At 45.3% G+C, this 14,740-nt stretch overlaps 1 protein-coding gene across 1 annotated transcript; it reads right to left on the reverse strand.

Annotated features, from left to right (window-relative positions):
- Positions 1–3,333: 3,333 nt before the first annotated feature.
- LOC113802439 (jelly belly) lies at positions 3,334–13,136 on the reverse strand. The gene is made up of 3 exons (XM_070126395.1): positions 11,962–13,136; positions 4,755–4,915; positions 3,334–4,353 (listed from the first exon to the last, which is right to left on the reverse strand). Exons 1-3 carry the CDS (start codon positions 12,620–12,622, stop codon positions 4,300–4,302), a joined length of 876 nt encoding a protein of 291 aa, XP_069982496.1. The 5' UTR covers positions 12,623–13,136; the 3' UTR covers positions 3,334–4,299.
- Positions 13,137–14,740: the final 1,604 nt, after the last annotated feature.

The following is a 14,740-nucleotide window of genomic DNA, read 5'->3' on the forward strand; positions in this document are numbered from 1 at the left end:
TCTCCCCGAGGGTCTTGTTACACGCCGAGAGATGTCAGCACCTGTCTGCCCTCTGTTTGTTTGTTTGTTTGTTTGCTCACGGTCAGGAGGATTTTGTCGACTTGTTTGTTGTTTCTGCTTATGGTCAGGGGGATTTTGTTGATTTTTTTGTTGTTTGTTTGTATGTTTGCTCTTTGTCAGGGAGATTTTACTTGTTTGTTGCTTTTGCTTGCTTGTTTGTTTGCTCATTGTTAGGTTGATTTTGGTGATTTGTTTGTTGTTTTTGCTTGCTTGTTTGCTTGTTTGCTCTTTGTCAGGGGTATTTTGTTGATTTGTTTGTTGTTTTTGCTGTTTGTTTGTTTCTCATTGTCAGGGGGATTCTGTTGATTTGTTTGTTGTTTGTTTGTATGTTTGCTCTTTGTCAGGGAGATTTTACTTGTTTGTTGCTTTTGCTTGTTTGTTTGTTTGCTCATTCTTAGGTTGATTTTGGTGATTTGTTTGTTGTTTTTGCTTGTTTGTTTGTTTGTTTCTCATTGTCAGGGGAATTTTGTTGATTTTTTTGTTGCTTTTGCTTGTTTGTTTGTTTGTTTTCTCATTGTCAGGGGGATTTTGTCGACTTGTTTGTTGTTTTTGCTTATGGTCAGGGGGATTTTGTTGATTTTTTTGTTGTTTGTTTGTATGTCTGCTCTTTGTCAGGGAGATTTTACTTGTTTGTTGCTTTGGCTTGCTTGTTTGTTTGCTCATTCTTAGGTTGATTTTGGTGATTTGTTTGTTGTTTTGCTTGCTTGTTTGTTTGCTCTTTGTCATGGGGATTTTGTTGATTTGTTTGTTGTTTTTGCTTGCTTGTTTGTTTCTCATTGTCAGGGGGATTTTGTTGATTTGTTTGTTGTTTTGCTTGTTTGTTTGTTTGTTTCTCATTGTCAGGGTGATTTTGTTGATTTGTTTGTTGTTTTTGCTTGCTTGTTTGTTTGTTTCTCATTGTCAGTTTTTTGTTTATTTGTTTGTTGTTTTTGCTTGTCTGTTTGTTTGATCATTGCCAGGAGATTTTGTTGATTTGTTTGTTGGTTTTGCTTGTTTTTTGTTTATAGTGAGGTTTTTTTTGCTTGTTTCCTTGTTTATTGTTAGGTTTTTTGTTTGGTTGTTTACGTCAGGTTTTTGTTTGTTGGTTAATGTTAGGTTGTTTTCTTTGTTTGCTTTGTTATGTTGTTTTTGTTTTTTATTTTGCTTGGGTAGGTTGTTTTTCGCTCGCAGTTCGGCATTTGTTGTTTGCTTCTTGTTAGGTTGTGTTTGTTTGCTTGCTTGATTAGCTGTTTATCACTGATATCATTATCATTGTTATTCTTGTTGTTATTGCAAATATGATTATCGTCATTATCATTACTACTGTTATCATCATCACTAATCATCATCATTATCGTTATCATTATCATTACTATCATTACTATCATTAACATTATTATCATTTTCATCTTTACCATTAATGATGATAATACCAACTGTTATTATTACTCTGATAATTATGTTTCTGTAATAGTCTCTTTATTACAGTTATCATGACAACTATTACTGTTGCCGTCATCATTATCATTACCATCACAATCATGATCACTCACGATAATTGACATTGTCACCATAACAGTTTTTATTCTAGTTATTATCAGTGATTAGTATCATCACTGAGCTCATTAGCGATATCATTACCATTACTGTCATTATCTTCATAATATCGGTTATCATAATTACTTATCCTTCCCACTATCATTTTCATCTTCATTGTTATCATCATTACTTCTCTCACTATGATTAATCCCATTATAAGTAGCATTGTGAGTATCCCTATGATCACTTTCATAATTATTATCATGATGGATTTAAATTTCATATCAACTCTACCATGTTTAGTACAAATCTTCATCCTTTTCCTGTGCATTACGTTACTCCGCACACCCTACAGTGAACCCCGGTATTCCTAACATAGAGCAGTGTAGAAGGTGAAGAAAATTCTGCTTATCTTATGTTCAAAGTTTATTGCGCTGAGCCTGGTGCTGGCGCGCGTCGCGTCAGGCAGGTGGAGAGGTGCGAGAGGTGAGGGGGGAGGGGGGGAGGGCAGGGTAACTACCCCCTTCCTCCTCCTCTTCACGATGGAATGATGAAGGAAAAGATTTTTCACCTTTTCCTTCTTTCAGCTTAGGATATAGCTGTGAAAGCACAGCGATTCAACTCAGACTAGGCACAGGCTGGGTTTTAATGATACGTTTCCTCGGGTGCGAAATGTGACAGAAGACCACGTCCCGAGCCTGGGTTTGTTCCCTGCCCTTGTAGGTGGCTTGAGAGAGTGTGCCTAAATCGCAACTGTGAAGTACGTTGGCGCCTCTAAGTTTGGAACATGCAAGCATCACATCAATTATAGGAGAATTACTTTCGCTCTCTCTCTCTCTCTCTCTCTCTCTCTCTCTCTCTCTCTCTCTCTCTCTCTCTCTCTCTCTCTCTCTCTCTCTCTCTCTCTCTCTCTCTCTCTTTTCTCTTTCTATCTTTCTCCCTCTCAATCATTTCAAAAATAAACTACAGTTATATCACAAAAAACAACAAAAGCTGTTGCTGATATACAATAGGTTATACATATCTATTACATAGCATACTATCATACACGGATATATATGTCAATGATATGATGGTTATATGTGTATATCGAGAGACGAAACAATGAGCCAAGATAAACGTCCATAGAAAACGAAGACAAGATCAAGGCTGGTTGCGAGGCTGGAAAACAAGCCAAGTAACTAGTGCTGACCTTCCCAAGCCGCTCGAGCTGAGGGCGCGGGTCTCTAGGTATAAGTCATTTGGGAAGAACCGCCGCTCCTTTCGGGCGATTAAAATTGACCTCCACTTAAAAGTCTATGCACTGTAAAGCATGGATTATCTCCACTGTTTGAGGAATGGTTTTGGAATGCGCTATTTAACTTCACTAGAGAAAAAATAATAAAAATGGTAATATTGTCTAGGCTACTAAACCCGATATTTTTTTTCTTCTTTTTCTGTTTTTGAGAGGGGGGGGTCACCACCGGTATATCTTGTGAACCATTTCCTTAGTGGTTGAAGTAATCGGTTTTTAAGTATATATATCTTTAAGTGGATGACAGTTTTAAAGTCGCTACTTCCTTCAAATGAGGCCAAGTGAGCGGCCCGCTAAGAGGCTAAGATTGTCCTATCTAACACGTCTGGAAGATGATGCAACACTAACAACATTCTCTCAGTTGACACAATGATGCTGAACGGTCATTCTTATCGCAGGCACGCTTGATGATGGAGATATATATATATTTATTTATATATATGTTTAGAATTGATAAAAAGTTCACATATAATAATTTATTGGTCTTATATAATAAGTACATGACATAAATTAATTGTAAAAAACATAAACTATTCTTATAATTATGTATAAATAAATTAGAAATAAGTTAAAATATCAAAATATTAAGTAAAATATTTACAGACCCTACAAGTTGCAATGCTGCAAGCATAAAAAAGGAAGTTGGTATAAAATTCTTGAAGTGCATTTATGTGTACAAAAATAAAGTTACATTGGCCTCCCCTACTACATGAGCACCCAGGCCAGACCTTACCACCTAGCTTAGAGCTCTGTCTTGGGTCGCTTCACTAAGGGTGGGGCTGCCGTGGCAACCTTGAGGCTACGTAGGACACGGTAAGCTAGTACAGGGTCCCTTCCGTCTGGCCTTTCCTGGCAGACCGAGCGAGGGAGGAGCCGGAGAGAGAGGAGAGAGGAAGAGGGGAAACGAAGAACGGGGAAATTCGGGGATGATTCGCCGGAAGAAACCCTGTCCGGAGGAGGACGCGAAGGCCGCGCCTTGCAGCGTCTCGGAGAAGTGGAAGAGGCATTTCTTGCGGGCAAACCGACGGGGAGACGAGGGTGATGAGACGTGCGCCGCGGGGAGGAGCGTCGAGTGGCGCCGGCGTGGTGGGCCTCGGAACAGGGCGAGGTGGGTCAGATGAGGGTGGGTCGGCCGAGGGTGGCGAGGGCCCCACGACCACGACGCCGGAGTGCGACGCCTCCGCGACGCACCGACCGGCCGCTCACTCCGCTACGCAGGCCAGAGCGACGACTCTCGGGCGCGGCCTAAGACTTGAGTGCCGCCGTCGCCTCGCCGCTGGAGAGAGTGGGCGTCGCGGGGCGCGGCTGGGGCGCCAGGCCGGCCCTCGCGACGACGCTGGAGGAGGAGGAGGGCACGGCTGTGCGAGTCCTTCCCGCCCTCGGTGTTCCTCGACCTGAATTCTTTCCGTGATGAGTGAAACAGCTTTTCACGCCAGCTTGAACATCACCACCTTCGTCAACTCGTCCAAGTGCATCCGCATCTGCAACCGAAGCGCCATTGGTTATTTGGGGGAATGCGACCCTGTTTCATTCTGTGTTCATTCTGCTCACCTGCTCGTGTGGGAGCAGCTGGAAAGCAGAGGTGAACGCTAATGTGTGTGTGTGTGTGTGTGTGTGTGCATGTATGTATGTGTATGTGTGAGTCTAAGTGTGTGCATGTATGTATGTGTATGTGTGTCTATGTGAGTGTATGTGTGTGTGCATGTATATATGTGTATGTGCGTTTCTATGTGTGTGTGTATACATGTATGTGTATATAAATGTGCAACCTATGCTTATACGCATTTATATCCGGCCACGCATGGCTGGACGTGAATGCACTCCAGCCCGCGTAGCCACGTGCATATGAGCGTGTGCAAGACTGCAACACTAAGACACTTACGGCGTTATGGAAGAGGCAGTGCGTGGGTGCCTCGTCCTCCTTGCCGGGGCACTGAGGCGTTCCGTCGCACAGGTCCAGGTCCTCGATGCAGCGCCACTCGCCTTGGTCCGAGGGCGACGGGCAGAACATCTTGGGGTGCCCGTCGGCGGTCTCTGGGCACTCTGGGGGGGGAGGGGGAGGTTAATGTTAATGATGATGGTAATAACAATAATAATAATAATGATTATAATGATACTACTACCATTACTACTACTACTAATAATAATAATAATAATAATAATAATAGTAATAATCATTAATAATGATAATAATTATCATTAATAATAATAGTAATAATAATTATCATTAATAATAATAGTAATAATAATTATCATTAATAATAATAACAATAAAAATATTAATAACATTAATAATAATGATAAGGATAACAATAATAATAATAATAAGGATGATAATAATAACAACAAAATAAAAACTGATACACCGATACGCCTACAAAATATACACAGCCATACAACCGATGTAAATAGCCACCCCCACCCCCACCCCACCTAATCTCCAGCCAATCCCTCGTCCTTATCAACTAAGATTGATTACCTCGAGGAGGACCCTGGGATTAGAGGTAGGCAAGCAAGGCTACCGGTGGCGAGCGAGAGGCAATCAGCTGATGAGCGAGATTGGGAGGCTGGGTGTGAGAGCGACCACGTAGGCACTCAGAGGCACTCTAAAGGCAGTTCAGCCATCTTGACGGCTATGCTTCTTGATGGAGTGGAATTTGACGTTTTTTTTTTTTTTTTTTTTTTTGAGTTTTTTTTTTTGAGTTGGGGGGAAGGTTGAGGCGGGTGTGGTGGGGTTGTTGCTTTTCTGTTTAGTTTGTTATGCTTTTTTGTTATCATTGTTGTTGTTAATGATAATGTTGTTGGTGATAGCCTAACTTTTCTGTTATTTCTCAAAACACCTTTTCTCTTTTGTTCCAAAGTGTGGGCCGGGAAATTCGTTAAAAAATCGGGGAAAAAATCGGCTTTTTTTAAATTCTTTCGACTCGGAGTAAGATTTCTTTGCAGTTACTTCTTGCCACCTTTAGATCCCCGGCGTGATCACTTCTTGGCAGGCTAATACAAGACCGCGTGTATATCAATTCCAGAATGATTGCTACCATGACTACTCATCGACGACAGCTTAAGAAACCGACCATGATTCGGGATCGATCACCTATTGGCAGCTGCAGATCCTGGGTACGAGTGGTTTATCTAATTCTCGAATCTTAAAAAAAAAGCAAGAGCTCCTGAGTATACTCCCAGTATATTTATTTTTCGAAAAATATCTATTTCTTTATAGTACGAATCTGCAGGCGCTTGTACCCGGGTATTGTGTCAGTGTGATTACTTTTTGGCAGCTTTGGGGCCCTTGAACGGGTTTCGATCACTTTTTGGCAGCGCGAAAGAAGGACCCTGGTAGAGATCATGTCAGTCGCGAGATAAGTCAACTGCAAGTCATATCAACGCCGAGTCATGTCACCTGCAAGTCATGTCAGCTGCGACTCATATCAACCCCGGGTCATGTCAGCTGCGAGTCATATCAACCCCGGGTCATGTCAGTTGGGAGTCATATCAAGCGCGAGTCATGTCATTCTCCGCGGGCCGTGAGAGGAGACTTCAGGTCGGGCCGTACGATCGAAATAATGACGTCACGCATCCCTCGAAATCCTACAATGCCTCCCGCGGTGCCTCATAAGTCAGAGTGGCGCCCGTCCATTAGGTACAGCGCGGGGTATTGCAGGCGCGATAGGACCTCCTCCTCCTCCTCCTCCTCTTCCTTCTCTCCCCCCCTCCGCCTATGTCTCCTTTTTCTCCCTCTTCTTCCTCTTTGACTTGTCTTTCTCCTCCCTCTCCACCTATTTTTCTTTCTCCTTCTTCTGCCACTTCTCTTTCTTCTTCTCCTCCTGCCATATGCCCCATTTTCCTCGTCTTCGCTGTCTCCTCCTCCTCCACAAACTTCCTCTTTGCTTTCTCTTCCTCATCATCATCATCCTATTCTTCCCACTCTTCTCATCATCTCCTTTCCACCTTCCCCTTCACCCTTACTACCCCCTCATACCCCTTCAGCCTTAACCCCCCTTCACCCTCCCCCTCATACCCCCTCACCCTTAACCCCCCCTTCACCCTTACTACCCCCTCATACCCCTTCAGCCTTAACCCCCCTTCACCCTCACCCCCTCATAGTCCTTCCCCTTTAACCCCCCTTCACTCTCACCCCCTCATACCCCCTAACCCTTAACCCACCCTCCCCCTTAACCCCCCTTCACCCTCACTCTTAACCCCTCCTCACCTTCACCCCCCTCACCCCCGCCCCCCTCTCTCCTCGGAGCGTGGGCGGTGGGCTCGATTAGCGGTGTCTCGGTGACGTCTCCCTTCGCAGCACAAAAGACGCACTCATGCCCCTTCGTATCTGCTGTGATCTAACCGCCCGATACTCCCTTCCAAGCCCTCGGGGGGAGTAAGGGGGGTAAGGGGAGGGGGAGGGGGTGGGGAAGAGACACACTCTCGGGGGTGGAGAAGGGGAGGGGGAGGGGGAGGGGTGGAAGAGACACTCTCGCCCCCGATACCTCAGCAACCACCTCGAGTTCAGTGAGAATAGGTAATCAATGTTACACACACACATAACGTGGCACGGTCTTCCGGATGAATCTTTTTTTATATTCATTCATTTTTTCTATCTCCATTTCTTTCTTTCTCTTTCTCTCTCTTTCTCTCTCTTTCTTTCATTCTCTCTCTCTCTCTCTCTCTCTCTCTCTCTCTCTCTCTTTCTCTCTCTGTTTCACTCTCTCTCTCTCTCTCTCTCTCTCTCTTTCTCTTTCTCTCTCTCTCTCTCTCTCTCTCTCTCTCTCTCTCTCTCTCTCTCTCTCTCTCTCTCTCTCTCTCTCTCTCTCTCTCTCTCTCTGTTTCTCTCTCTGTTTCACTCTCTCTCTGTTTCACTCTCTCTCTCTTTCACTCTCTCTCTCTTTCTCTCTCTCTCTCTCTCTCTCTCTCTCTCTTTCTCTTTCTCTTTCTCTCTCTCTCCTTCTCTTTCTCTCTCTCTCGCCCTCATACACACACGGTTTCATTTTATCCCCCATTTCGTAAAGTGAAAGAAACAAGAGTCTCCATGAATGAAATGCGTCGCGTCCGACACCTGATATCGGAATCACTTTTTAAAAAATTATCAAGTCGCGGACCGCCAGCTGGGAGGACAATGAAAGAAGCAAATGCAATAATGATACGAGCGAGACAACCTCCGTGATCAATGACGAGCGTGAGGCGGACACGAGAGACTGGAGACCGAGGGAGACCGTAGGAGATCGGGTGAGACTGGAGGAGACAGAGGGAGGTCGGGGGATATTGGAGGGGGTCGGGGGAGGCCGAAGGAGGCCGGGGGATAGTGGAGGAGACCGGAGGAAGGCGGAGGGAGACCGGAGGAAGGCGGAGGGAGACCGAAGGATAGTGGAGGAGACCGGAGGAAGGCGGAGGGAGACCGAAGGATAGTGGAGGAGACCAAGGAAGCCGGAGGAGGCCGGGGTAGACCGGAGGCGATCGGGTGAGACTGATGGAGACCGAAGGAGACCGAGGGAGACCGAAGAGGACCGAGGGAGACTGGAGGGGACCGAGGGAGACCGAGAAACAGATAGGAGAGACCGAGAGCGAGGTGGAGTCGCGCGGGCGAGAAGGGCACAGCAGCCCTCATAACATCCGCCCCCGCACCTCTCCCGGTGCTGCAACTTTATTGACTGCCCACCTCTGTGACCCCCTCCCCTCCCTCCCCCTTCCCCTCCTCCTCCTCCTCCCCACACACCCACCCTCCCTTCCAGCACCGCTTCCCTTGCCCTCCCCTTTCCCTCCTCCCCTTCCCTCCCTGTCACTCCCACCTTCACCTCCCGCCTCCCCCTCTCCCCTTCCTCCCTCCTCCCTGCCTCCCCTGTGCCACCCTCCCCCATTCTCTATCGCTCCCCTCTTGCCTTTATTCTTCCTACCCCCCTTTTCTTCCTTCCCTCCCCCTCCTCCTCCTTTTTTCCTCCCTTACCAACCTCCATTAACCTCCGTCACCTACCTCCCGCCCTCTTGTGGCAGACAGCCTCATCAAAAGATCAAATATAATGGGTACAGAAATAAAAAGCTAATTAGTCTGACCCGATTAAGTTTGTCTCTAACCCTTTCGTGTAATTTGCATATCATTTATCTTTCTATCACGTTTAAATACCGTTACCCTGTGTATAATGTATGTCGGTACGCTGGTGACGTAACCATTATGAAGATCTGGAGTGAAGATAGTTTTCCAGTGACATTTACGAAGTCAACACATGTTGCACGGGATTTCCGCCCTTAAAATTGTCTCCCCGTCTGTCCTCTTCTCTCTTTCTTTTTCTTTTGTTATCACCCTTTCTCTGATTTTTTTTCTCATTCTCTCCCGTGTCTTCTTGCCCTTGCAACACATCTCCATCTCTCTCTCTCTCTTTCTCTCTCTCTCTCTCTCTCTCTCTCTCTCTCTCTCTCTCTCTCTCTCTCTCTCTCTCTCTCTCTCTCTCTCTCTCTCTCTCTCTCTCTCCTCCTTCTCCTTCTTTCTCTATCGCTCTCTCTCTCTCTCTCTCTCTCTCTCTCTCTCTCTCTCTTTCTCTCTCTCTCTCTCTCTCTCTCTCTCTCTCTCTCTCTCTCTCTCTCTCTCTCTCTCCCTCCCTCTTTCTCTTCATTTAAACCGTTGCTCTAGTCACGAAAATGCGAAAGATGAATAAAAAAAAATGCAAAGTCCTTTCGACACAAAAGAAACGAAACCTAATTGACAATCCAAGAAAGCGAAGCGACAAAAATAGACGAATAAAAACATGAAATAGCATAAAAACGAGAAAAACTTGGTCTTTTCTCCTCCCTTACGTGATCGTTCATATTGTCTATCAACTAGCGGTGTGTTAGCGCTTTTGGGGTTAGTTAGCTGTTTTTTTTCAGGTTTGTTAGTGTTTTCTTTTTTAAAATATTGTTAGCGCATTCGGAAAGAGGTGATTAGCCTTGTTTGAAATATCCTCGTTTGGTATTAGGCTTGTTATCGATTTGGCTTGTTAGTTAATGAAGGAAGTTAGCGTTTTTTCAAGTAGTTTGTGCTAGTTTCTAAGGCGCTAAGTGGCGTTTTGTAAGTGTCGGGGGTTTGTTAGCGGGTTGGCCTTGTTATTCTTCGGCTTCTTAGCGTTGTTTGTGTGTATTTAGAAATGCTGGTTGTTTGTCACGGCAAAAATGTCGTTTTCACTTTTTGGGTTAGTTTGCGGGACAAAATCCGTTTGCGTTCATACCATATCACGATTTTCTTGGCAATTTAATTTCAGTTTGACTAGTAATGAGAAGTCTACAAGCAGTTTGAAAGTTGTTTCTATTAGTTCTGCCAAGTGATGATGATAATTTTTTTTTTTACGTAGACTTGAAAAGCAGTTCTGCCTAGCGCCGCGATAGCATATATGGGCAAATGACAGCAGTTAAGAGTTCTTCCTTCCGATAAAGGTGAACGCCGGAGTTGCTCTTAATGAACGAATTCCTACGACGGAGGGAGGAGAGAAACGCCCTCCTTGTCTTTTGTTTCGGCGACTGTCTTGTGTCACTGTCCGTCGCGCGTGGCACCCTTGCCTGGCACTCCGCGGTGACAACGCTGCCTCGTTAGGGGTGGGTGTATTTGTGTGCGAGTTTTTGAAGTGTGTGTGTTTGTGGTGTGTGTGTATTTGTGAAGTGTGTGTGTGTGTGTGTGTGTGTGTGTATAAACATATATACATATATATAAATGTATATATATACATATACATATACGTAAATATTATACAAGCAAGCAACATACTCCCCTTCTTCCCCAGCAACCCAAATGTCATAAGACCCGAACGACTTCCGTGGCCACTCCAGCGAGAGCTCAGGAGACATCAATCTATTGGTCGTCATTACTATTATCAGGTGAAAGTGGCCAGCTGATGACGCGGGAGTACCCACAGGGGGAGGGAAGAGGAGGAGGGGAAAGAGGAAGGGAGGAGGAGAGAGAGAAAGGCAAGGAAGGTGAAGGGAAGGGAAAGAGGAAAAGGGGGAGGGTGCAAGGAATGGGAGAAAGGAGGAGGAGGAGGAGAAGAAGAGAGAGGAAGTGCAGGGAAGGAAAGGAGGAAGAAGGAGAGGGCAGAGCAGGAGAAAAGCAGAGATAAAGGTGAGTGGAAAGAGAAGGAGGGAGTGGGAGTTTGAGGAAAGTGAAAGGATGGAGAAAGAAGAAAAAGAGGAATGAGAGAGGGGAAGGTGATGAGAAGGAGGAGAAAGGGGGGTAGGGGGAGTTGAAGAAGGAATACAAAGGGAAAGATGGAAAGAACCAGAAGATTTTTTAAAAAGAGGGTAGAAGAGGAGAGTAAAATAAAGAGGAGATAGAAGGGAGAAAAGACATATGTGTAGGCTGTGTGTCTATGTGTGTGTGTGTGTGTGTGTGTGTGTGTGTGTGTGTGTGTGTGTGTGTGTGTGTGTGTGTGTGTGTGTGTGTGTGTAGATAGATAGGCAGGCAAACAGGTAAGCAGATAGATAGGTAGATAGACAGATAGCCAGATATTCAGGTGAGCGTATGGTATAAACAGATAGAAAGGAAAATGAGTGAGAGAGAAAGAACAAGAGACATAGCGAGAGCAAGCAGGCGAACGAGAAAGAGAGGGAGGAGGGGGAGGGTTATTCATTCATCTGTCCGTGTTTAGGCATTAAAAACGTACGCTCCATGTTCTAGCAAACGTGCACCAGCGGCCTGAACAGACGAGTACTTAGAATCTCGAATCACCTTTAGCATCATAACAGATCCACAGGTATACCAGCATATTCCCTCCCCTTCGTTAATTTAATTTTTTGCCCATCTAATAATCCAGCGAGAGGCATCACTCCATAGCGTTCATAATCCAGGTAATAATTACGCCAATGAGGCCATGCGAGACTGCACAAACGAGTTATTAAAAACGTGTAAATGAAGGGGCAACTCTCACACTCTTGCTGCCGGGACTCTGCGCGAGCCTCCCTGGCAGCGAGCGAGGGGGACGGTCCTTGTGAATGGACGTGAGGCCTGGGTGGATTTCACGTTGTTTATAACTCGTGTTGTTAGTCTTTGCAGTTGTCTTTTTTTGTACTGTCGCTGCAGTTGTATTTTTGTTATTTTTTTAAACTTTGTAAACTAGAAATTGTAATGTACTCACGTCCTGAGCGCAGGTAGTAGAGATAATGATGGGTTTCGTATTGCCGCGACGTGTGTGCTTGTGTCTGGTGCTTGCGCCCTCGCCCGTGGTGCGAGCGCCGAGACCGCTCCTGGACGACGGCGTCTCCGGCCTCGCCTTCGCCGGCTAGGTAGGCAGACAGCTCCGTCAGGGCCCCGAGGATGCTGTCGGGGTCGTTCTCGGACTCGCCCGCCTCCGAGCTCCGGACGTCTTCGTCGTCGTACCTGGCGGAGCGGCCCTTCTTGCGGCGCCGCGCGATCTTTGGGTTCCACGTGCTCTGGCTGAAGGACGTGTCTTCTGAGGTAGACAGAATCGTCTGAAGGCGCTCCAGGTACGCTCGGCTGCCGGCCAGGAAGAAGGCGGTCGAGGGGGCAATGCGCGGCGCCATGGTGTGGGGCGGCACCCCCGCCATCAGCGCCTGCAGCTCCCCGTCGTTGAGGTCAAGGAGCGCTCGGAGGGCGCGGCGAAGGCGGGAGGGGTCGAGCGCGGCGTCGGGGGGCGTGACCGCTACCGCATCCCGAGACACCTCAAGGGACTGACCGCCGCGGCCAGTCACGGACTCGACAGAGGGCACGTGGAAGCAAGCAGCAGGCACAAGCAGGGCCAGCAGCAGCAGGGGTAGCACCAGCAGCACCTGATGCATCACACTACACTCTAAGTCTTCTGAGCACGAACTGTGCACTATAACTACAACGGTCGAGGGTCAGTCGTCCTCAACGAGCACAAGTCGCGTCACAAGGGCGGCGAGTGACCAGGAGGCGGCGGCGCTGGGCAGGTCCGTCCGTGTCGGGTCGCGAGAGCGTGCAGGGTCGCCGCGAGACTGGCTGCGGGAGGCTCACGGCGGCGTCTTATACCGCTCGCACCCCCTCTGCTCGCTGCAGCGTTACACCACACTTCAGATGTTTATCTTTATCTCACTCTCGCTTCATTCTCCTATATTAAAACACACATTCCTTCGGCCAACATGACAGGTCATTCTGATACGAGAGATATGGTCCCAGGCAGCTGTGTTCCCTGCGCACGCTCTACCTGTCACAACATGTTTGTACCACGTGCCCGCCTCTGGCCGTGCTTGTATGATGCTTATTCTCGTTACAGGCCCATTGATATATTCCCTTCAATGCAAGCTGAATGACGGGAGAAATCCACGGAAATTTACCAGAAATCGAGGACACAATAGGTGTATCTTAGAACATCTTACAAAATCTGACGCAACACTAGTCTAGAAGTCTGGCGGGCACATACCCACCACGTCATTCTCCCCCACCCTCCTCCCATCCCTCCACCACGCTCCGACCACACTCCGACCCAGCCTATCCCCATCCCCCAACCCACACCCCCGCCGCCGTGCTCTCCCACACACGCCGCTCCGACCCATTCATAATATCCTGAAGCCTCGCTCACTCACCCACACCTTCCCTTCTTGATCTCCCAACCCACCCAAACCTACCCCAACCCATTTTCCTTCCCTGACACCGATGCGGAAGCAAGACCCACATTGCCAGCACGTGCCCGCTCTTCCCTCTGCCAACCCACCGCCCCATCCTGATCACGTGACGAGGTGTGCGCAGGGCAATCACACAACACACAGTCCTTTCACCTTTACTAAATTACTGAACCTTTCCCTCGTCACGTGGTTGCCCAGGTCAGCGTGGGCGGTCAGCGTGGGCGGGCCAATAGCAGGCGATCTGTAGAAAGATATGATCATCTTATCATCATGGTTACCTACGCCAAGGAGGTTGTGTTTTTGGTAGCGCTGGTTAGTTAGGTTGTTCGTTACTTCGTCTGGTCGTTGGTTAACCGGATAACTCACAAAGTTATGAATAGATTTTTATGATTTTCTTACCAGAAGTGTGTTTTAGCCTAGCTTATATACCATTAAATTTTGGTGGTGATCCGGGATTTTTTTTAATGATTACATCAGTTAATCCTATATACAGAGATAATTATTAACATCATTACCTTTATTACTTCCGCCGATGAAGTTATGTTTACGAACGTCACTGGCGTACTTGAGAAAGAGCGGATTTTAAGATAATTCTTTAAGTGTGAATATTTTTCGTTGCATCAGTGACCCCATTTCCTGGCGAAGGTGTGCGCTCTCTAAATTATTCTTATCATAGTTATTATCATTATTATTATTGTTGTTATTGTTGTTGTTGTTGTTATTGTTATTGTTGTTGTTATCATCATCATTGTTATAACTCTTATTACTATAATTGTTATTATCATAATTATTATTATCACTATTAGTATTATCCTTATTAGTATTTTTGTTATTATTATTATTATCATTGTTATTATTATCATAATTATCATCATAATTATGCTTATTATTATCATTTTTATCATTATTACTATTATTATCATTACTATCATCATCATCATCATCATTTGTATCATTATTATTATCATTATCATAATCTATACTATTATTGTTACTATTATTATTATTATTATTATTATTATTATTATTATTATTATTATTATTATTATTATTATTATTATTATTATTATTATTATTACTGTTATTATTATTATTGCCGTTGTTGTTGTTGCTGTTGTTGTTGTTATCATTATTATTATTTTCATTATCATTATCAATATTATTATTGTTACCATTATCATTACCATTATTATTACTATTATTTTTTCATTACCATTATTTCATTATTGACATTATCATTACTATTATTATTATTATTATCATCATCATTATTATTATTATTATCATTATTATTATTATTATTATTATTATTAT

Source organism: Penaeus vannamei, chromosome 10 (genome assembly GCF_042767895.1).
Source record: "Penaeus vannamei isolate JL-2024 chromosome 10, ASM4276789v1, whole genome shotgun sequence".
In the NCBI taxonomy this organism is placed as follows: domain Eukaryota; kingdom Metazoa; phylum Arthropoda; class Malacostraca; order Decapoda; family Penaeidae; genus Penaeus; species Penaeus vannamei.

Bases quoted from the DNA above. Each gene is read 5' to 3' on its own strand.
- LOC113802439 (XM_070126395.1), bottom strand. From the start codon at position 12,622: ATGCATCAGGTGCTGCTGGTGCTACCCCTGCTGCTGCTGGCCCTGCTT. The intron at 4,916-11,961 runs GTGAGTACATTA...CTCCCCCCCCAG, and splicing joins CTACTACCTGCGCTCAGGAC to AGTGCCCAGAGACCGCCGAC. The intron at 4,354-4,754 runs GTAAGTGTCTTA...CTTCGGTTGCAG, and splicing joins ACTGCCTCTTCCATAACGCC to ATGCGGATGCACTTGGACGA.